Here is a 24,709-nt window from a genome sequence, read left to right as displayed (position 1 = left end):
TCTGTCGTTATTTTGCCTTGGTAATTAACACGTTCGCTGCCATGCTACTTCGGCATAGTCTGTTCCCGTACGCCGAGCAATTTCACTTCTTCAAGGTCAGTACGGTAATCTCGTTCCCGGCGGTAAGTGTCATACGAGTATACTCGTAGCTGGCTTGTGTGGCTAGTTTACCAACTACGAGCATACTCATAGTTGGCAGCGAACGTGTTAAGTTGTGGACACAAAGAAATAAAACTTAAGTGCATGCAGGTACACTAGCAGGAAGGCAGACATAGACAGATTATGAAAGGTGGAATGATCCTATAGTCCCAACTGGCACCCTCCTTGGGTACAGTGTTAGAAACTTGCTAAATGTCTCAAAATAACTGTCTTCTATATTCTAGGGAAAGTGAGGCAGCCAAATTTGTTCAGAGTTGGTGAATTTTTTTTTTTTAATTTGATTCGATCTGGTGACTCATATCCATGGCATGATCTGCTAAATCAGAGTGGCTGTGGTGTAGGTAATGGACATAGTAGAAAAATTGCCATTAACACAGAAACTATGTTCACTACATGCACTACAGCTGCTTTGGTGTAGCATATCATGCCATGCATACAAATGTCATCAGATCCAATGGAACAAAACCTTTTATACAGGAGCAGGTGTAAATCAGAGAGATTTAAGGTATCAGTTATTGACTGTAGGATCCTTCCTTTCATTCTTGGTCTGTGTTTACTTTCCTACTAGTGTGCCTGCATGTACTTAGTTTTATTTCTTTGTGTCCTTAATGCATGCTTGGCTACCAAGGTGAAATATTGTCATAGTAATTTATTAGTTAAATAAAGTTAGTAATTATTATCTCTAGATGTTTGTTTACAATTCTTCAAGAATAAACACACTGGTAGTTTATTTCTTCTATTAATTTTTAATTCCTTAATGGTAAAACTATTAATGGATTATCCGAAATGGAAATGCAATTTTTAATATAAGTAGTGTTGATGAGGTTTAGTGAGAACCAGGATCCAGAATTGGGTTGACAACAGTGGTACTATCTTCATTTAAATTAAGGGGATATTAAATCCCACATTGTTTTAAAACCGCATAAGAAACTCTAAGATTGGAATTGGAGAGTTTCATGCCAAATATAGTATAATAAACTATAAAAGTTTCGGCGACTACTAGTGTGAGCTAATGCAAGTAGTCCAAGTACGTAGTACAAACTCGGGCAACTCGCAGCAAAGGTGGTAAAGTTCTGATCGCTATTCTTGGTATTTTCGATAATGTAAAACACATTTCCTAGGAAATGTATGCTGTTATTACATAATGGTGGGAGTTCACTACCCAGACCGGTTTCAGCCTTTATTGAGGCTTCATCAGTGAGTAGCTAGACCAAATTAATACCAAAGGGTATAGTGAAAAGAACTTATATACTCTGCTATATGAGTTGTCAAAAAGGTGCACCCATTAAGTTACTTAAATATATAAAGAGCCAATAGGCTTCATTTCGGTGATATAAACATTATTTAAATTAAGGGGATATTAAATCCCACATTGTTTTAAAACCAATTAAGAAACTCAAAGATTGGAATCAGAGAGTTTCATGCTGAATATAGTATAATAAACTATAAAAGTATCGGCGACTACTAGCGTGAGCTAATGCAAGTAGTCCAAGTACGTAGTACAACCTCAGGCAACTCGCAGCAAAGATGGTAAAGTTCTGATCGCTATTTAATAATGTTTATATCACCAAAATGAAGCCTATTGGCTCTTTATATATTTAAGTACTATCTTTGATGGACAGCACAAATTTGCTAAAGGGCAGTCATGCCTCAGTAATTTGCTTACTTATTACAAGAAGGTAACAACTGCATTGGACAAGGGAGATGAATACACAGTGGTATACTTAGCTTTTGTAAAAGCTTCTGATAGATTATCATATGATAAGGTGATAGTCAAACTAGAGCAGATGGGGTTGATATTAGGCTAATGCATTGGATTGGAGATTGCCTGTCCGATAAGCATCAATTTATCTTCTAATATATTGCCCCTCTTCTAATATATTGTCCCCTCATACATAACTTGTATGAGGGGGCAATATCTTAGAAGAGGAAGTCACTAGTAGTGTGCCTTGGGGGGGGTCTGTTTTAGGGCCATGTTTAACTGTATATTAATGATATTGAGGAAGATTTGGATGGGGATATTCAGTTGTTTGCAGATAGTGCAAAGCTGGGAGAAACTAAGGAATAGTGTACGATGTGGCATTAGAAGAAGAAGAAGATTGAATAGACTGAGTGAATGGTCATGGGAGTGAGAATACCAGTTCACTGTTGCAAAATGTAAGGTGTTAAAATTTGGAAAACACAGATGGGATATAAAATTTATTCTTGGTGGAATGTATTGTTTGAATTAGAGGAAATCAGAGATCTTGAGGTGATGGTGGATAGGGATCTAATATTTAGATGACACATTGCCAAACTTGTGAGGAAAATGCAACGAAATCTGGCGATATAGACACTGACTTGTAAGGAGATTCTGGTTCCATTGTATAATGCCTTGATTAGCCCACATATGGACTATGCACAATGGTCACCTGTTTACAAAAGGATCCAGAGGTAATTGACTGGGAAGATGCAAATTGCAGAGTTTAGTGGATAGGAGGAAGAGTGGTGATATGATAGAGATGTTCAAGTTTGTAAGGGATTGTTATAAGATTAATGTTGAAGTTTTTCATAAAATGGTGGCAGATGGTGAAGAACAAGAGGTCATCCATGGAAGCTGTATGAGGACAGTGTAAGTAAGGTGTTAAAAGCAGGTTTTTTGCATAGAGAGAATGGTTGGAATGCATTGCCTGAGAGTGTGGTGTCTGCAGAGAATTTGAATATATTTAAGGCACAGTTATAAAGCTATTTATGATAAAGGGGCCTCCTGTAATGAGTCTTTGACTCTGCAGGGGTCTTGGGATAATAATATTATGTGACTTGGAGTGAACTGCTTTACTTTGAATTTCCTCTATCAAAAGTTGAATGTATTTCATTAATAATTCTTTTTATGTATTTCTTTGTTCACAAGAAATATATAAACATGAATTTCATTTTGGAAGCAGATGTTAAGATTATTTAAATTATACTTAGGTTTCACTGGCTTGACAGCTGTTTCAAACTGGTTGGTTCTCTTCAGAGACCAGGCAGGAAACTTAATAGAACCAACCAGTTTGAAACAGCTGTCAGGCCATTAGAAAGCAAATATATGGATGCCTGGGCAGTGTTCATGTTTTCTAAAGTAGTCTGACTAGGGCTACCTGTAAATGCTGGCAGGTATATTCCCGTAAACTCTCTGGTCAACTTATTTTTACGAAACTTTCACAGTTTATACATTCGCCTTATAATGCTGGATCTAATATCCACTTGATTTTTATAATTTTGCATCACTGAACTGAAGCCTTTTGGCTCTTTATTTTAGTAAATATTTTCACGCTCCAACCGAGAGTTTGCTTCCGAAAAATACACCCATCCAACATTTGAAGTTCCTTAGTATTGAAAGAGTTTTCGCTCTCTTAAGGTTTCTGCCTGGTGTCTGAAGAGAACCAGCCAGTTCAAAACAGTTGTCAGGCTAGTGAAATGTTATCAAAAATGGACTAATTAGAAAGCGAATATATGGATGCCTGGGCAGCGCTCATGTTTTCTAAAGTAGTCCATGGGGAACTCATAAATGCCACCAAGTGTATTCCCATAAGCTCTCTGGTCAACTTATTTTTACAAAACTTTCATAGTTTCTACATTCGGCTCTGAAATAATGCTGGATCTATTATTTACTTGATTTTTATAATTAGACAAATGTAACGTAAGTGACAGGATGGTGATAATAATGAATAACTTTTAACTTATGAAAACAGTGAATGGAAACAAAAAACTTGTGAAGAGGGAGATTGAATTCCTAGATCTACTTAGGAACAACTACCTTAAGCAACATGTGGAACACAAGTGTTAGATTTTATAATATCATCTCATACAATAATGACAGAAGATGTCACCATAATGCCACCTGTTGGAGAGAAAGTGATTTTGTGGTTTTGACATGGGGAGTGCTAGGCATGTACAGGCTTCAAGAGAGGTGTATGGAATTACAGAGTAGGGGACTATAATAAATTAAGGAAAAAAAACATATTGGTGATGTTGCAGTGGCTTAATCAGTTGAAGGGGAGAGAAATCAGCAATGTCAGGACTTGGGCTGAAATCAGTTACTTATGGCAATGTTCGATTGTGTTCCTAATTTTTGAGGGATAAATAAATTGAGGTCTAATAATAGATGAATCATGGAATTATGGAGGAGATATAAAAATAGGGTGCCCCTTCAGCAATGTGAAGCACAGGCTATGAAGGAGATGAGTATAGTAAGAAAGGAGAAATTGGCATATAAAAAAGATTTGCTGAAACAGTAAAGCAAAGCCCTAGAGAATGCTACAGTTATGTTGCCATTAGAAAAAGGGAAAATATGTAAGACTGACTTTAGTTGCTTAAGATGGATAATAGGTTACATCTGCTGAATAATGGAAATATTCAATGTATTTCATGTAGAGACATTAAGAGCAGTGTTGAATAACAATAAGGACAGAAGACTGGCAGTTCAGAATGGGAAGTATTTAGAATATTTAGTAATCTTGATGTTAATAAGACTATAGGACTACATGGGATATCACCATATATATATATATTACAGGAATTTGTAAAAGAGTTAGCAGTGTCTATGACTTGGTTGTTCAGCAGAGGTCTAGCAACAAGATCAGTCTCAGAAGAGTGGAAAGAAGGGAAAAATAGTGCCCAATATAAGAGAGAATCCAAGTCAGTTGTCTCAAACAATAGGCCAGTGTGTATATCAGGAGTAATGGTGATGGTGTTAGACAAGCTGGTTAGAGAAGCAAACCTGGATTGATGAGAATGGAAATCTTTTGAGAGAGCAGCTTGGTTTGTTAAGAAGAGATCTTGCTTTAGTAACTTGGTTACGTTTTATAATAGAGGGACAATGATTTATCTGGACTTTGCTAAATCATTTAATAATGTATCATATGATAAACTACTGTTGAAATTGAGAAGAATGAGTATGGATTGTCAGTGTGTTACTTGGTTACAAGAATGGTTGACTAATACTGAATGAAAATGACCGATCAAAGTGAAAAAGTGGATCTCAGTTTATTGAAAGAAGATGACGAATTCGAAGAGATTCCTGCAGAAGGTTTGTGAAAATGTTGGATGGGGATGCTGGAGTCACTGAAGAATGTGGCGATAGAATTTGAGCTGTGCTAAAAAAAAAAGTGTTTTTAATTTGTGACAAAAGCCACACTATACACTGATTAAAAACACTTTTTTTTTTCATTTTTTCAGTAATAAAAGTGTCCTTCATTGGTGCTGCTTTTGGAGTTTAGTTGTTTATATTATGTTATTTTTGGTTTATTCTTACTGAGAAGGCGAGGTCAGAGTCGGACACGTTGGCAGTGGAAGAGAAGAACAGGATAAGTTTTCATTATTTAGTATAGTTTATATACTTATAGTATCATGTAAGTAAATTAGCTTATAGTAGAGCATTTAACATAGTATAGTAGACCGTTTAGTATTTATCGTTCAGTTATAGTAGTTCCTTGGCACTATTTGAATGATGGCAGCTGCCACAGCTCCAATTACAAATAACATGTCACAAGTCCTCCCCCATTTAAGGACTATATTTTCTATAACATACCACAGGATTTTGCAGCATGCAGTGCTTGTGGTATGTGGCAGGTGAGAAAAGGGGGAGTACATATATGCAAAATGTAGACAACGGGAAGAACGTAGTGAGTTAGAGATTACCATAACCAACCTCATTGCGTCAAGGGTGTGAGAATCTCAACCTAGAGAGACGAGTAGTGTGATAGAGCGTGAGAATAACGAGCGAAATATGAATGAAAAAATAAGAGTGGGAAGTATGAAAAGTTTGAATAATTGTGAAGTTTTCAGAGATGGTCTTAATTGGGAGGATGAATGGCAAGCAAGAGTGGCTAACTTGCAGAGAGAGAAATAGATGAGCTGAAAGAGGAGGTGGAATTGAGTTGAGAAGTGTGAAAGATGAGATTAGGCAAATGAAAGAGATAGATGCAAGGCAATTCAGAAAAGGAGTGAGATAGAGAGTTACGGGAATGATAGGAGAGAATAGAAACAGTAGAAGAGATGAATGATAGAAGAAGAGAGAATAGAAACAGTAGGAGAGAGAATGAGAAGAATGCAAAGGAGTACAGAAACCAGGGATTGAGTGATGGCAGGAGAGTAGGGGAACACAGAGAGATTATGAGAGATACATATGAGCAATCAATGCAGAGAGTGGTAAGAGTTGTGATGTATGGAGACTTGATGATCTGTGGTGTGCAAGATAGGATGCCAGAGGAATGTTTGCTTGGAGGAACAATAGAAAGTGTGGCTATGGCAATTAAGTGGGGTCAAAGGATGGATGAGATGATTGTATAGTGGGCATGAATGACTTAAGTGGCAGTGTAAATCACGTGGCAAGAGATCTGAGATTCATGCTTAAGGTTGTACAAAAGAAAACACAGACAGGAAAGATTGTGTGTGTTGACCAGGTATGATAATGACAAGCTGAGTAGAAGAGCCAAAATAATGAATAGCATGATGCCCAGAATGTCTCAGAAGAGAGGACTGGAATACGTGGATATTTGGAGGGTATTTGAGGACAGAAAGGAACTGTGTGCAAGAGACTGCTTACTTTGAATGAGGAACGACATAGGCATCTGGAGAGATTGCTGTTTTCTGAATGAGTCGGTGTGTCAATGCAGGGAAATTAGAATTCCCAGGGTGGATGGTAGCAGCGACCGCCTCTTGTGGGAATGAGTGCTTGGGGGGGGGGGGGGGGGGGGGCATCAGGTAACACTGAGTCCAGTGGAGTCTGGAGGGGATAATGATAGGTATAGAAACAGTGATGTTTTTATGCTTTGTATTAATGCCAGGAGTATCCGGAATAAAGGAAATGAATTGGTGGTGCTGATAGCATCAGCCTGGTCAAAGATTATTAGGATCTCTGAGATGTGGTTGATGGAAGATGATATAATAATATCGATAATAATAGGAATAGCAGGGTACAGCATTTTTCAGCAGGATAGGAAGGGAAATGTGGAGGTAGAGTACTGCTTATGATAAGTGATGACTTATGTTGTCCTCTAAGAGTGGAGGGTTTGTTAGGCAGTGACGCTATTGGTTTTAAAAGCATATGGTGTTGTGAAGTTGAGGTGGGCAAGAACAGATATTTAGTGGGTGTTGCTACAAGCCAGAGGAGCACAGAGGGTCAGGAGCAGGAGATGTTTAGACAATTGAGCTTGGCAAGTGCAAGAAGAATGATTGTTATGGGAGATTTTAACTACAGCAGTATAAATTGGGAAGAGGAAAATGCATGTAGTAATAAGGGACAAGAATTTCTGGAATTCTTGATGGACAAATGTCTTAGGCAACATGCAATAGAGTGAATAAGACATTCAAGAGTTTTGGATTTGGTCATAGCATCAGAAGAGCTGATTATACGAGGGTGGTCTAAAAGTTCTCAGCCTCGCTCGCTCATAGATGGCAAAACTATCAGCATGATTTCATCCAGGTGAAATCGCAAGTCATTCTATCAAGTAGTTTGTTTTATACAGCTGCCTGAAGCAAAAGTGCTGTCGCTATCCCTTGAAATGGATAAAATTGAGTATCGTGCGGTTATAAAATTCTTTGTAATAGAAGGTTTTGACACCAAAAGAAATTCATTCGAAGTTCATAAAAGTTTATGGGCACTCTTCTCCTTCGTTTTTGACAATTAAGAAATGAGCTGCCGAGTTTAAATGTGGCTGTACCAGCCTTGAAGATGATATATGTGAAAGATGTCCAAAAAGTGTAACAACAGCAGAAATAATTGATCAAATGCACGATATGATATTGGATGACCAGCGAGTCAAAGTGCATGAAATTGCTGAGGCTATAGGCATTTCAAAAGAATGTGTAGGATATATTTTGCATGAAAAATTGCAAATGAAAAAGCTTTGTGCAAGATGGGTGCCGCACTTGCTCACAGCAGATCAAAAATGCACTCACATGAAAATCTCTGAACAGTGCATGGAGTATTTTAACAAGAATAAAACTGATTTTGTGCATCTATTTATTACTATGGATGAAACTTGGATTCATCATTACACACCAGAATCCAAACAACAGTCAAAATAATGGACAGAAACCAGTTGTTCAATGCCAAAGACAAAGTCTGTTTCCATCAGCAGGAAAGGTCTCAGCATCGGTGTTTTGGGATGCTAAAGGCATTTTATTTATTAATTATCTTGAAAAGGATAATATTTACTGGTAAAATAATAACCGGTAAATATTATTCTAATCTTTTAACCAGACTGGACGAAAAAATTCATGAGAAAAGACCTGTTTGCAGAAGAAAAAAAATCATCTTTCATCAGGAAATGCACCTGCCCACAAAGGTGTTTTGGCAATGGGAATATTAAAGGATCTTCACTATGAATTGTTGAAACATCCACCCTATTCCTCAGATTTAGATACCTCTGACTTCTATCTTCTTCCCAAAACTAAAACTTTTCCTCACTGGTCATCATTTTTCTTAGAATCAAGAGGTCATTGCAGCTGTAGAGGGGATATTTTGCAGATCTTACTGAGAACCACTAAAGGGATGGGATAATGGTGCTGTAGCATTGCTGGAATAAATGCATTAGTCTTAAGGGAGATTATGTCAAAAAATAAAAATAATTTTGAAATTATAAATTCGTTTTTTCATTGTTAGGCTGATAACTTTTCAGACCACCCTCATAAGTGTGTGATACTGGGTTGTTTGATGTTAAGAAATAGTTGTATTGCATGCGTCCCAAAAATCACTGCTCTTTTATATGAAATAGTATGATTTTCAAATTTTATTAAGACAAATGATTTTTTTTTTTTTTCATAATACATAAATATTTTTAATGTGTTAGATGTGTTTATAATTTTGATTAATTTTATCATTTTTCTTTTTAGATCCATAATTTATGATGAATACTCAATAACTAATTTTTTGTTTTATCATCTTACATCACAGTAACAAAGAATTGTGAAATTAGATAAGGCTTTTCAAGGAAATTTCATAAACCAGGTTCTACAGGCAATGTGATTAGGGTACTGGTTGAATAAGTTTAAAAGAGCTTAGGTCTGTGTGTGTGATAGAGAAAATGTGCTTCCCAAGGTCTAAGTCCCCCATGGCCTGATTGACTGATTCAGAAAGAACCAGTTGAGGTATTACTGGACAGTTTGATCATAATGACGCAGTACTCCATCCTACTGAAGCATATCAAGGTACACAGGTATTTCTTCATCAGTTCTTTTCAATCAACTGATTCAATGCTTTCACGTGCTGTCCTTGGACATCTATTTCTCTCTTTGTTACATTCACTAGTTCTTTTAAACTTATTCACCAGTGCTCTAATTGCATTGTCTATAAGATTTGGTCTATGAATCTTCCTGGAAACGTTTGTCATTTTTCACAACACCTTTGATGTGGAATGTTATAACAAAACTTTGCTCTTGAACATACGTCATGAATTATGAGTTTGAAAAGAAAATGGTAAAAAGTAATGAAAATTATAAAAACATCTATAACATGTTACAAATACTTCTATTATATAAAAAGGAATGAATATACTTATTGTAATGAAATTTGAAAATCACAATGTTTCACCAAAATATGACACTTTTTATTTTGTATTAAATTAGATGTCAGTATTCCCAGTGCTAAATAGTATTCCCAGAGGATGTGCAGTCAAGAAATATATTGTTGTAAAATGTGTAAGGGAGTGCACTTCTAGATGGAAAGATTAAACAGTTTATATTATATTGATAGTAATAGTTTATAGGAAGTTGATGGTGGATAGAGAAATGAAATTCAGAGACATATTGCAAGTGTTGGTAAAAATAGCTTAGAAGATTACTTTGATGCTGAAGAACACTTTGAGTAAAGCTGGAGAAGTTATTATCCCTCTTTATAAGGAATAATAACCTCCCTATGATTTGGGTACATGTTGACTACTGTGCACACAGATTTGGTCACCTGCATTTTTTTGGGATTGTGGGAGGTGGAGAGGATTCAGAGATGTGTGACTATTGAATGTTCCCTATGAGGATAGATTGAAGATATGTTTGGGTTGCAGAGTTTAGCTGACACATGGCAGAGAGAGAGAGGATAGGACAGAAACTTATAAGTTACTAAATTGATTCTATATGATTGACAGAAAAGAAATTTTTCATTACATAGGGAGTAGGGGGAAAACAAAGGGTGACACTTGGAAGTTGTCTAAGAGTAAGTGTCTAATTAGTAAGGATGTGCAGACTAGATTCTTTACTTGAAGAGTGGTGAAAGTGGAATAGATTGCCAGAGGTGGTTGTGAGGGTCCCAACAGTGAATAGGTTTAAGGAGATCTATGATAGCTATTGTGTTAATTGATAGTGTGGGTCTCCTGCTATGAGTCTTTTGACTCTATGGAGTACCTGTGTAAATAATAATAATAAAAATCTTTGTTGGGATAGGAGTGGGGAGTTCAAAATGCTTCATTTTATTAGGTGCAGTGTGCAAGAGATCTATTTGTAGCAAAAGGTAAAAGATTTATAGAAGAAAAGTAGATGAGCAAATATGGAGGATGTGATTTGAGAGCAGGTGATAGTTGTGCAAATAGAATGAACCACTTTATAGTAAAGTAGAGAAGATTAATAAAAGTAGGGAAAATGTTATTAAGGAAAAAAAAAAAAGTGTAGTTGTGGAAGGTTAGAAGAACAAGGAGGTCCTCATGAAAGAAATGGCATGCTTATGTGGAGTCCTTTACAGGAAAAATGTCTGACATTTGGAGAAATGTCAGACAATTTGTAAAGCTGCAAACAGAAGAAGAGTAGCAAGGTAAGAAACAGGAACATATGACAGAGAGAGAGAGAGAGAGAAAATTTTGTCATCTATGACAAGAGGAATATGAAGGGGGGGCTAGGGGTACCCAAAAATAAATGGACTCTGAACTTGGCACGTGTGCATTTTATAGTTATGGATGCTGCCACTAGGCATCATGTGTGGATAGTTTTCTGCACCAGTATAGAAATGGTATCATCCAGTGTGAACTGTTTCGTTGTTCTGGGTGCTTTTAGTTAGTTGCTTACAAGCAAGCAATTTTTTTTGATTTTGTAATATCTGACTACAAGGAACAGAAAGAGTGTGCATGAAATTTTGTTTTCTTTTGGGTATAACAGCTGCAGTTAAACTACTGTTATGCTTCAGCAAACCTTTAAGGACAATGTTTTAGGTAAAACACGGGTCTACAAGTGGTTTTCCTGTTTCAAAAATGGGGACATGTCAGTTCTTGGAGCATTTTAACAAGAATAAAACTGATATTGTGCTTCAATTTATTACTATGAATGAAACTTGGATTCACCATTACACACCAGAATCCAAACAGCAGTCAAAATAGTGGGCAGAAGTTGGCTCTGTTCAGCGTTAAAGAAGACAAAGTCGGTTCCATGAGCAGGAAAGGTCATGGCATCGGTGTTTTGGGATGCTAAAAGCATTTTGTTTATTAATTATCTTTAAAAGAGCAAAACAATAACCGGGGAATATTATTCTGATCTTTTAACCAGACTAGATGAAAAAATTTGTGAGTAAAGGCCCGGTTTGTAGAAGAAAAAAAAATCATCTTTCATCAGGACAATGCATCTGTCCACAAAGGTGTTTTGGCAATGGAAAAATGAAAGGATCTGCAATATGAATGTTGGAACATCCACCTTATTCCCCAGATTTGGCTTTCTCTGACTTTTATCTCTTCCCAAAACTAAAACTCTTCCTCGCTGGTCAGCATTTTTCTTCGAATCAAGAGGTGATTGCAGCTGTTGAGGGGTATTTTGCAGATCGTACTGAGAACCACTCCAGTTACGTGATAATGATGCATCTCTGGAATAAATGTATTAGTCTTAAGGGAGATTATGTTGAAAAATAAAAATAATTTTGAAATTATAAATTCGTTTTTTCATTGTTAGGCTGAGACCTTTTCAGACTACCCTCGTAACTGAGATGACATCTTCTCCCACAGTTGGAGAGAGTAACCAAGTGGTTTTGACTTGGAAGATGAGTAGACATGCAGGAGTATCAAAGAGTATATGGAATTATAAGGCAGGTGATTATAATAGTCTTAGAAATCAACTGGAGCAGTTCATGGAGGGTGGAATATGAAGATCAAGATATCATTAGTGCTTGGAAAATTGTGAAGGAATATTTGTTAGCAGCAATGGTAAGCTGTATTCCACAAGTGAAGAAGAGGACACAATTTGGAGTAAAGTGGATGACAAACAATATTAAACAGGAGCTACATGTGAAAAAGAGGCTATGGAAGAGATATAAGGAGACAGGTGAAGAGATGATGCATGAAGAATATAAGACACAGGCCAGAAGAGTGACTAGTATGGTAAGGAAGGTCAAACTGGAATATGAGAAAAGATTGGCTCTTAGATCCAAGGAAAATCCTAGGGAATTTTTTAGCTATGTGGCCAGTAGGAGGAGAAATGACTGTGGAAGAATGGCATTCAGGGATAAAAATGGGAATAGTGTGACTGATGCAGAGGACATAGTGGAGTTGTTCAATGAACACTTTATTAGAGTATTTTATCCTGAAGAAGTAGGTTTTAATACTAGAGGAATTGGCAGGTTTGAGGTTTAGAGGTGCAAGAGGAGAGTATGTTCCAAATACTGAGTACTCAGGCTGTCAAGAAAGCTGTGGATCCAGATGGTATTTCGCCACACGGGTTTTGAGAGAATGTGCTAAAGAACTGACAGCTCCATTCACCTGGCTTTTCAATGAAAGTCTGGCTACAAGAAAGATACCCAAGGAATGGAAAGAAGGTAAGATAGTGCCATTGCATAAGGGCAGTAGCAGATGGGAAATGTCTAATTATAGGCCAGTTTGTGTTTCATCAGTAGTTGTTAAGATCTTGGAGAAATTAGTAATGGACAATGTACTGCATTGGGCAGATGAGGGTAATGTAATTTATAGAGTCAACATGGATTTGTTAATGGATGCTCTTGCTTTAGTGATATGATTGCCTTTTATGATAATGGGACAAGAACTGTTGATGAGGGAAAGACATATACTGCCATTTTTTTGGATTTTACAAAGGCATTTGACTGGGTGCCACATGATAAGCTGATATTTAAGAAGGTTAATTTAAGGGGTTTCACAGGGCTCAGTCCTGGGACCTGTATTATTTAACCTTTATATCAATAACATTGCCAGTGGATTGCAGGGGGATATTCAGTTGTTTGCAGATAATGTGAAGCTACAAAGGGTTATTAATAATAGTGCAGATGTGGCAGCCCTGCAAGAGGATTAGAATAAACTGGATGGATGGACAAATGAATGAAGGTGTCAATTTAATGCAGCAAAATGTAAAGTTTGGGATACATCTATGGGAGGCTGCATGCTGTACTGGAGGAAGTAGGTGAGATGAGATCTAGGGGGTGATGGTTGATAGAAATTTTTGATGCAATACTGAGAAGGGTGCTGAACTGCACAGATAAGAGTTCTCCTTCCATTGTATAAGACACCCTGATCATACCACACTTAGACTGTTGTTTTTGTATTTGGTCCCCAGGATTTGAAGGGGATAAATTAGCTGTGGAATGGGTACAGAGGCAGATAACAAAGATGGTGTTTCAGGACTGTACAATGTCAGTTATGAGGATTGGCTGAAGGAATGTGGTCTGCAGAGTTTGGTAGATAGGAGGAGAGGTGATATGATTGAGACTTAAACTGTTGAGAGGTAGTTACAGGTTTGACACTGGGGATTTCTTTCGCTTGGTGGAGCAGAGAGAAGGAGTGAAGACAAAGGGCCATCCCTGGAAGTTACGAATGGAAACTGTGAGCAAGAGGTTGAGGAGTGGTTTCTTCTCATTCCGTGGTTGAACTGTGGAATGCATTGCTTGATAAAGTGGTGAGAGCGAGAACGGTCAGTGAGTTCAAGGACTGGTATGATAGACTTTGTGTTTCCTAGGAAGGACCTCCTATGATGAGTCTTTTGACTCCATGGAGGCCTGAATAATAATAATAAAAAGAAGAACTAACACATTGTATACAGGTGCAGTGTCTTGAAAAAAAGGAAGGTGATGAATTTGCTACCACAGGGCTCTGTTCTTGGAACATCATTGTTTGATTTATATATCAAGGATATAATTTAGTATATGAAAGGAAATATTCAGTTGTTTTTGATGATGCTAAATTAAGAAGAGCAATGTCAGGAAGTTCTGACATGATGTTATCCAATATAATTCGATTTGGTTTGTGCTTTGGTTTGAAGAACGGGCTGTCACTTCAGTGTTGACAAGTAAAATATGCATTTTAGGAAGAAAAGTTAGAATGAGATTTATCATCTTGGAGGAACTGCAATTAATTGTCCTAACTCTGCAGTCAGTTACAGCTTCTTTCAAACACCCATTGACCATTTCTCATACACGATTAATTCCTTTACCATTTAGTTTCTCATACCAAGGAACAATTGCAAGCTGCCTTTGCAGTTTATCTTAAATGCCTACTGATTGCTGTCCACCCAACAGGCCATAGGTTTAAATAATAACATGTCAGTGGATGTTTGCCCCTGGTCTATCCATACAACTAATGTACTGTAGGTTTGCAACCATTCATGGATGAGAATCATATACAGTAAAACTCAGTTTTTACGTTCCGCAATTTACTTTTTCCTGCCATTTATGTCATTTTCTGTTGGTCCTGTCTTAAGGCCTGTTCTTACGATATATTATTTTCCCACCATTAACAACTTGATGTAGACATTATTTCCCCGTGATTTGCGGTTTTCTTGGGTGGCAACACTGATTTTCGAATCTATTTCCTCTCATTCAAATAAATTTCTGCAGAAATCTGCAATTTTGTTCCCAGATGGTGTTGCTTTCGGCTGTAGTTTTGTTTCTGCCATCATAGTGACTTGCATGCTTGCAGCAGTGATGTAATGGTAAGCGATACCATGATTTTTCAATCACAGTACGAATTGATACCATGAAGTTTTCATATCAGTAATTTTAAACTGTCGGCACCCGTAACGTGTTGTGATGTGATTTCACATTCACAGTGCTGTATTGAAATCGTGAACAAGGATCATACACAAATTGTGAATTCACATTCTCCCTTCTACCAAGCAACAGTTGTTACTCGTGAATATTAGATATCAGCGAAGAAACCACAGTTCGTGAAATAGCCGTTTGGCTTTTCATCTTAATTATAAGAAATATTGCTTCACTAGCTTGCAGTGTTGGTGTTGATAGTTGCTTTCAAGTGCGGTGGTGGATGATCCGTGATAGTAATATGGAGTAAAAAGACAGAAAATGTATTTCGGTAGAAGGAAAGATGGCAATTCTGCGATGTGTTGATTGGCATGCCAGAACACGTGTGCAATTAGCAAAGGATCTTGGACTCTCTATGTCCAAGATCCACTTTGAACACGATAGTAAAAAACAAGTCAAGCATTGAACTCAGTGCAAAGCAATCTGGCGCTAAGTCAAAGAAAACTAAAATATATCTGGACATCGACATACGATGAACTGGATAAACTTGTGGTGAAGTGGTTTGTTTCTACGAGAGCAAAAATATATGGTATTATACTCCCAGCGAAAGCCCTTCAATTTGCTGTGAGGTTGGGGGATTAATGTTTTACTGCATCAAATTATTGATTGTTTCAAGACTCATCACAATATTGTGTTGCGGGGGGAAAACTGTAAACCAGTGGAAATATGAACTAAAGATTATTATTCAGGACTATGAACCGAAAAATATTTTCAATTTCCTGCTATTTACACTTTTTTCCATCAGTCCCCTGGAAAGTGTAAAAAAGGGATTTTACTGTATATATATAAATCTGCTTTGTACTTCCACATATATCTGTTTTTAGTGAAATCTCTTAGATGCATTATTACTTTCCGAAACATAACACTCTCAGCAGTTTTGGAGGCAAAATTATCTCATTTATCATCAGATTATCAGATGCTATTAAAATATATGAGTGGTTTATCATAATATTCTTACACCATGATTCCCTTCTGTAACGTGCTACCTAAGGAAGTCATTCACAGTAGTTCTTTAAAATCATCCTCCTTATATCTACAAAATTAATTGCCTGTGTAGATCCAATTTGTCCTCATTTCACTGTGATCTGTGAAAACATCCAACTACATATTTTTCCCAGCAGACCTAAACAGCCTCAGATTATTTGGTTGAACTAGTCACACTATCTATCTATCCCAATGGCTTTAACAGGCCCTTAAGGCCCACAACCTTCCAAGCATGCTTGGATTTCGTAACCGAAATACGAGGATAGAATGGTCACTCCTATGCCTCAAGGTATTCTTGGCTGTATCCCTGTGTGTTCAAGGGGCCGGTTTGCCTGCTTGCGGGATGAAAAACACCAGATAAACTGGCAGAAAAAACCCTGCTGCCCGCGCCCAAGACCGGCTAACTTGGCTATGGCTGAGGAAGATCCTTCAGCTCCTCACGTCTCCGACGGGAATCGAACCTAGGACACTCCTTCCCCAGGCATATGGTTGCAAAGCGCAAAGCCACTAGGCTAACCGCGCGGACGAACTAGTCACACTGCCACAGTCATTCCCAGGCTGTACTCTTGTTGGCTGCAGTTAATCTTTAATCATTTGCAATATTCTTGCTGCCTGCTTATTCTGCATATCTTCCCTTTAATATACTGTAGCATTGCATTCTATCCTTGTAGGATTACCTCTTCTGTTGTCCAGGTCTCATCAGTGGCAATCAGCAATGATTTTTTCATTTCCAATATTTAATTTCCTGTAGAAGGTATTCTAGATAGCAACGCATGTTGTCCTCAGTGATTAATATATATGAGTGGTTTATCATAATTCTTATTTATTTATTGTATAATCTGTCTTCTTGTATTTGTTTTTAAATATATTTTTCATTATTAAGGATGCCATGTGACACATTCAGAAGGTGTATGTTACTTTTTGCTTTCTAGGAACAGCAGCGTTCAGAATTGTTGAGACAGTACCAGAGTTTAAGTCAAGAAAACACAGCACTTGAAACACAAACACATCATCTTGAATCGCAGACTTCTGCAGCACATTTAGAAGTAGCAGCAAAGGATGCGGAATTGCTTCAATGTAGGGAAACTATAACAGCATTAGAGAAAGAAATAGAAGATGTAAGTGCTAATTGTAATTTTAATGCATGCTTTTCATCATATTATTGCAAATATGTGCAGTTATATATAGGAATGATACTATAAATACTATAAACCTGGTTGGCTGAGTGGTTAGTTTATCCGCTCTCCAGGCAAAAGGCTGCAAGTTTGAATCCCCCTCCCCCATGAGCATGGATATTTGTGATTGTCTGTGAAAATACTAGTGGTGTTGGTGTAGATGATATGGTTCGCTGTAGTTGGTGGATTTGAGCGGTGGAGATAGAGAGTTGTAGACTAGGTGCTCTCCCTCTTTGAATCTTTGGACTCCTTGGAGGTGTCACGTAATATTAATAAGTATTAATGGTCATTAATTTTTGCAATTTCTTCTTTGACTTAGCTTACAAAAGATATGAATTCTTTTCTTTTGTGTAAGAAAAAAAAGAAATTAATCAGTATATTTTGAATTTTGACTGTTATTAATGAATTTTGAGAAATTGTTTTCTCAGATAATTTGTGAGCATTGGATAAGAGAGAAGGAAGAAAAGGAAGTTATCCATCACCTCAGCAACTAAGCGAAATAATTTTATGAATTTTAAGTTAAGTAATAAGAATAAACCTATTTTTGTATATGTAAGACTTGCAATGCAAATTTAAAATTTCTGTGTGATATGAATGTTGAAATAAATGTTATTGGTGAAAAGTTGAAGTAAATCATATTAATAAAGTATAAGTGAAATCTAAAACTCATTTCAATTGATCTCTTCTAATGTTTCAGTTGCTCTTGCAAAATTGGATCCACCAATGGATTGAATTACTTTATTCTAACTAGTTTTAATGATCTCATTTTTAATCCCTGGATTGGGATTATTTTCAAGAGTAGATATTTGGATTTGATCATAACACACCAGAGGATCATTAAAAAAAAAAAAAGTGTTGCTTATACTCTTGGTTGGCTAGAGTGAATGTCGTCTTGACCTAGATTGTCAGGATAAGTAAGAAGGCATGTTGAAGTTGATTACAAGAGAGGAAATTATTATTCTACAGCATCTCCATGGAGTCCAGAGACTAGTCATAGGAGACCTAAATCTACCATCGCACACACACACACACACACACACAAATCCTATCATACCTCTCCTTGAATCCATTCACCATCAGGGAACTCGCAACCAATTCTGGCAATCCATTCCACTCACTCACCACTCTCTATGCAAAAAAACTGGTCCACACACCCATACTAACCACATTCTTAACCATGGATGGCCCATAGTTCTCTATTTGTCATATGTTGAAAAATATCACTTGCATCAATTTTATAAAAATGCCTTTATTCTCTTGAAAGTTTCTATCATGATGTTGGATTCTGATTATGTAGAGATTAGAGTAATTATTATTTGGTTCAGAATCCAACATGATCTTCCATCACAAAGGCTAGACTTGTAAATATTATTTAATGTAAACAACTTATTTTACAATTTAATATTCATATAACTACCTTAATTTTGTCTAATATTTAATTAATTAATCAAAGATATATGATGTATTAATAATGAAAAGACTGTATTAAATATTATTAAGCTATTTTATTTATTGCTATGTTAATATTATAAGAATTTGTATTTGATATTTTAACTGCGCATTAATTGAAATGTAAATATTCTTTATTTATTCCTATTTGTAGAAGTTTAACGTTATACAATACCTCAATTTTATTATATTTTGTTTGGTTGTTATGGAGACGTATGTAAGTGAGCGAGCACTGTTTGGAACACCACGTGAGGAGAAAGTTTATTGAAAAGAGTTTTAGAAAAAAATCACGAGAATAATTTAGGTGGGAAGAACGGATATATAAGCGATGAACGCTGAAATTATTGAGGAATTAGGAGAGAGAAAAAGGAGAGGATTGGCATTAGGTTGGAATCGGAGCATTTGGCATTTAGGAATCACAGTGCAATAATAGCGAGTCGGCAAGTCACTCAAGTAGCTAATAAAGTCTACTAGTCGAGAGGCAGTTAGCTAATAAATTGTAGAATAACAATTATAGCTACAGAAGACAGCTGAGTGACTACTAAATAGACTAGCGATATTTGAGTTGAGATTCAATTTCAGGACCGACCTTTCGAGGACATACAGAACCTTGAAGCAAAGCATAGAGTTATTAGGGAATAGTAGAGGCTGTAAAGTTGAAGTTACCGTTAGCTATGCTTAGAAATATATTGCCTAAAGAATTAAATGGATGCAGGAAGAATGAACAGCTGTACATATAAAACCCCTAGTTAAGGAATTATTGTGTATTGCCTTAATTCATAAGAGATCAGTAATATTTCATGCAAGAACGTTTGTTTATGTATATAATGACCGACGATTAATTCAGTTATTGCTTAGAAGATTTATTTAATGAGTGCTGTATACTGTTTAAAGTGTTTACAGTTATAAAAAGTGTTTACGTATAAGTAGATGAAGAAAAAAGATTATCGGTAAGATTATTCCAACCATTAATATCTCTATACAGAGAAGTGTGTGAGTTTCATCCTAGAATTTCCTTATACTAACAGTAACTATTGTGGAAATTAGCTAAAGTGTAATTTTAAAAGTGTTTGTTTGTGAAGAGGTGTTACTGCAATTTTTGTCGTATTTGGAACTTAAGGAACTGTGAGAAGACTGTATTATAGAGATAACAGATATACCATTGTTTGAGTTTGTATGATTGTACTTTTCAGAGAAGCTAAAATGTTTGTGATATCTTAATTACTGATTTAAACTTAAGTGTAAAATTTGTGATTTTAAAATTAAATGTTTGTTTTTGTTAATCAAAAGTTGTATTTTGCCTGAATCTCTTTTACTGCACCATTCATAAAATATTCGAACCAAAGCGGGTGAATTAAGTAAGTCGAATATACTCGGCCTGTATATATATTAATAACATATTAAGGAGAAATAGTTGAGGGTTGATTTTTCTTCAATTCTTGAACTAATTCAGATATAGAGTGGCGCAGTTAATAAATATAAATTTTCTCTATATTTGTATTAGAAATCGACTAGCAACTATTTTTTGTTTAAGAACATCGTAGTGACTAACAAGTCGGATTCAAAGTATAGATTGAGACGAAGTAGGATCCAACAATGACATCTCTTTTACACCTATTAACTAAATTTTGTAACCTACAAACCTTCAGCCTATCCTTGTAGGGAGTATTCCACAGACCTGTCACCATCTTGGTCACTTGTCTCTGAATCATCTCAACCACCTCCTGGTCCCCAAGAAATCAAGGTGACCAAATCTGTGCACAGCATTGTCAAGATTTGGCTGAATCATAGCTTTATAAAGAGGAAAAATAACTTCCTTACCTTTACTTGTTAGCATGTTTTTCAACATCCAAGTAATCCATTATGCATTTTTATCAACTTTTGCAATATGCCCTCTGAGCTTCAACTCTTTGTCCACCATTATTCCGAAGTCCCGAGCCTCATCAATTTCCTGCAAATGATTACCATCAATACGATACACCATATGCAACCTTTTCAACCCAAGTGCTTAACCTTACATTTTGCAACATTAAATTGACAATCATTAATCTTTGCCCACAATGCCAATTTGTGTAAATCATCTTGCGGGATATATACATTACCTTTATCAACTGTTGCTCTCCCCAGTTTTGTGTCATCTGCAAACAACTGTATATCCCCTCTTAAATTTTTCCATATGTCATTGATATACAAATTAAAGAATAGTGGACCTAGTACTAAACCCTGAGTACTCCACTAGTCACCATTATTCTCCTGAACTTCACTCCACCAAGTACTACTCTCTAGTGTCTGTCAGTCAACCACCCCATCCATGCTACTAGCCTCATACCCATTCCCATACTCTCCAGTTTTTGTAATAGTTTTCCATGTATTCTGTCAGATGCCTTGGCAAAGTTAAGCAGTATCACGCTGTAGGTATTACCTTTATCCAATTCTGCTGTCACTTTATTATAAAATGTGAATAAGTTACTATATTAGGAGTAACTAAGACAGGACCTATCCTTTACAAAGCCATGCTGTCCACTATAGAGTATTGCATCCCTATCCAGTGACTGTTGTATTTTACCTTTCACCAACTTTTCCAATATTTTAACAACCACTCCTGATATATTAATTGGTCTGTAGTTTGCTACCTCTGTCTTGGCCACCTTTATGCAATGGTACTATCTTGCTCCTCTTTCCACTCCCTTGTAACCCTGCCAAAGCTAAGACTTAGATTGAACAAGTTTGTCAGGGGCATTGCCAATTCTCTTGCACACCCACATAGTACACAGGTTGATATGCCATCCAGTCCTACTGCTGTGTTCACATTCATATTTTTTAATATGCTGAACGCCTCCTGTTCATCTATCTTAATGTTGATATGCTTCTCTTACATCAGCAACTGTCAAATCACCATCTGGATGATACACCTTTGCAAAATGATCACTCAGCAACTCAACATTTCTTTTGGTTCAGTCAGCTTCCTACCATGAGCATTGTTTAAAGTCATTCTACAATAGTCATTTTTCCTCTTACTTGCTACGTAATGAAAAAACTCATCAGTTGACTTTGGTCTTTGACTAATTCTCTCTCATAGTTTGATTTGGCCTTTCTTACCATAATAGGCTAGGAAGGTCAGGTTCTTTCTTTCTTTTTTTTTCTTTTTTTTTTTTGTTGCAGCTTTTGCTTTATATCCCTACTCGTTCACTTAATTTCAACTTGGTTTATCCTCCTGACCATGAGTATGGTCTGATACTGCTACTCTCAAGCAATCTCTGACTACTTCCCATGCACTATTGACATTCTTTCTTTGTAGCTTCTCAAGCCATGGCACTGTTCCAAGAGGACTCCTGAGTCTCTCATAATCATCAGACTTATAGTTGAACATACACCCCATCTTGACAGAGAATTTGTGTTTGGCAACTTCCCAGAACAAGACTGTATGGTTGCTCTTCCCAATTGGAGGCAGTGTCTACCCTGGTTATGGATACATCTTCTGATGCTGTTATCAAATCCAACATCATCAAAGCCCTTGTCCCCTCTATAACATGTTGTTTCATGTAGTTATCTCTTAACAACTGTGTAAATTCCACTTCCATCTTGACATGTCCCCTTTCCTTTCTCCAGTCAGTTTCATAATAATTGTTCAGCCTATACTTATTATGCTAATCTATCAATACATGACATCTACATCTTCCTGTGGGGGCCCCCCCTTGGTGTAGAGCAGCACCCATCAATTTATTTTGTCCTTTTTGCCTTTATCTCACATCAGACAACTTCAAACGAACCATCTCCCTCAGACCTAATATCCTCTTTTTCTAATTTTGTTGGTTGTAATTCTGCAGCTATCATCAGCAATACCCCCACCTCCTGTCCTTTTCCTTCTATCCTTCCTGAAAATACAATACCCTTTGCATTCTTCCCCATAACTATATCATTTTCAGTCAACTAGGTCTCACTGATGCCTTTAAGTTTTGGCCAAGAGTCAAGCTTGCCAATGCTAAAAATACTCCTAACACTTATTCCTGATACTTCTTGCATTCGCGTACATGCATTTCAATTTCCTTTTGTACCCATAGTTATCGTATAATGTCATTTCCAACCCATTTAAATTGAAGACCTGTGAAATCCCATTCAGCATTGCATAATCATCACTGTACCCTTCCTCATTTATCACAGGGGTGGCCAGACACATGCTTGATTTCATCCTCCCTAATATCTCTAGTTTCCTCTAGTTTTGCACTACCACACTCTCACTAATCAACACTTTCTCCAAACATCTTATTCCAAAACCATTTAAATATAGTCCATCAGGCATATATAAATCCTTTTGTCCATCAAATTTGCTCCATACATCATAAACTGCACGATATTCTCATTGATAATGAGATTGAGGTGAACATTTTCATAAATTATTATAGAAGTAGGAGCTTAGGATAGAAATTATTTAAAATGAAAATATTTCATGTTGGAAGTGGCAAACTGCACAAGTTTAGTGATATGTGTGATAAGTTGAGCAGAGTAAAATGGTAGATACCTAGGTAAATTATGCAGAAATTGCAGAAGGAGAAAGATTTTGAGAAAAGCCGAAAAGAGATGAACATTTTCATAAAGTGGAGAGTGTCCAAAAATTAAATGTGCTCAATATGATTTTATTTTAGAAATCTATAAATAGTGTTCTATCAAAAGCCTCAAAAGCCTGCTTAACTTAATTTTAAAACGTTTTACATTTTTTGGATTATATTTACTTGCATTTAGGATTCAGATTCTGATCATGTGTTTGTAAAACGAATAGTAGTTAATGACTATTCCTACAATAATGCAAAGATAAAACAAATTTACGTCATTAAATGTTGTAAATTATCAAAGCAATTAAACATTAATGAAGCTACAGAGGATCCTCTTTAGCTTAGTTAGTAATAACAATGCCGATTATTTGGAAAGACTTGTGCTCAAATCCTGTCTGGGACATGAACCATATATCCTATGCAGATAGGATTAACCACCCTATCATAGCATTAATTAGATTTATTTGAAGTCAAGTTACTTGGTCATAACAGGCCATCAAGTATAATATAAAGGGAAATGAGATTAAATGAAACATTTCTGTCCTTTTTCTGAATAGGTTTAGGAATTAAGCAAAATCAACTAAAATGCCTATATCACTTAAAAGTTTAAAATAGAAAACTCAAGAACAGTAATCATTTAAACTAATTTGAAGTTAGTTCTACCATTAACATGGTGGTTTAATGTTTGATAGGAACATGGTTTCCTCATGAAATAAAGTTTGTTTTAACAAGAACTTGTGAAATGAAAAGAAAGAATAAAACTCTCACATATTTTTGCATGATCAGTGTGATTAGCTTAATTTATCTTCATAGCAAACAATAATTGTTGCACTCTACTTGCAAAGAAGTGAACTACTGCATATGCCTAGTTGAATCTCAACTTTTTGAATCAATGCCTTTCATTATCCAAAAGAGCTATGTTGTTGTGGAATATAGAGAAGAGTATTCAGGTCTAAATAAAATACATTGCATTTTATTTATGATAAATCTTGCAAGCACTCCAAATCCAAATACTTACTATTTGTAAAATAAAAGGAAGCCAAGAAATATAGCTAATAATGCTGCATCTTATAGAAAACAAATACATGTTACTCTCATTATACATACTTTTGTTAAACAGTGATAGTACTGAAATAAACCATGTATTGCATGGTTTATTTCAGTACTATCACTGTTTGCTATCCAAGGTTTTAGAAACTTCCACACATGCACCTTGTTTCGTACCTCCATCTGCTGTACTTAGTAGCTCAGTGTCCATTTTGTTAAATAACTTCTGCACCCTGAGCAATTAAGGTTTTCTGGGTATGGAAAAGCACATCAGTAAGAAATCAGTCTTCTTGTGGAGGTTGAAGGCTGCTTTTTTCTATAATTTCTCAATGGAAACCTAGCTTACAGTTTTTAATTTGATTGCCAGCTAA

The 24,709-nt window shown here is 36.3% G+C and overlaps 1 protein-coding gene across 7 annotated transcripts in view; it reads left to right on the top strand.

Moving 5' to 3' along the window:
• LOC150104186 (uncharacterized) overlaps positions 1 to 24,709 on the top strand; it is a 712,768-nt gene that overhangs the window by 546,777 nt on the left and 141,282 nt on the right. For 6 of the 7 annotated variants that reach the window (XM_090396809.1, XM_090396815.1, XM_090396810.1 and 3 more), the window contains one exon: positions 17,050 to 17,235. The exons of the other annotated variant lie outside the window; for it this stretch is intronic. In XM_090396809.1, coding sequence (XP_090252935.1) covers positions 17,050 to 17,235 — 186 coding nt within the window. The remainder of the gene's footprint in view (positions 1 to 17,049; positions 17,236 to 24,709) is intronic. 7 annotated transcript variants of the gene reach the window in all.

The sequence above is a fragment of the Typopeltis vanoorti genome, chromosome 8, assembly GCF_054136105.1.
Source record: "Typopeltis vanoorti isolate ZY-2024b chromosome 8, IOZ_Tvanoo_1.0, whole genome shotgun sequence".
Taxonomy (NCBI): domain Eukaryota; kingdom Metazoa; phylum Arthropoda; class Arachnida; order Uropygi; family Thelyphonidae; genus Typopeltis; species Typopeltis vanoorti.
This window is presented reverse-complemented; position numbering and strand designations above follow the sequence as displayed.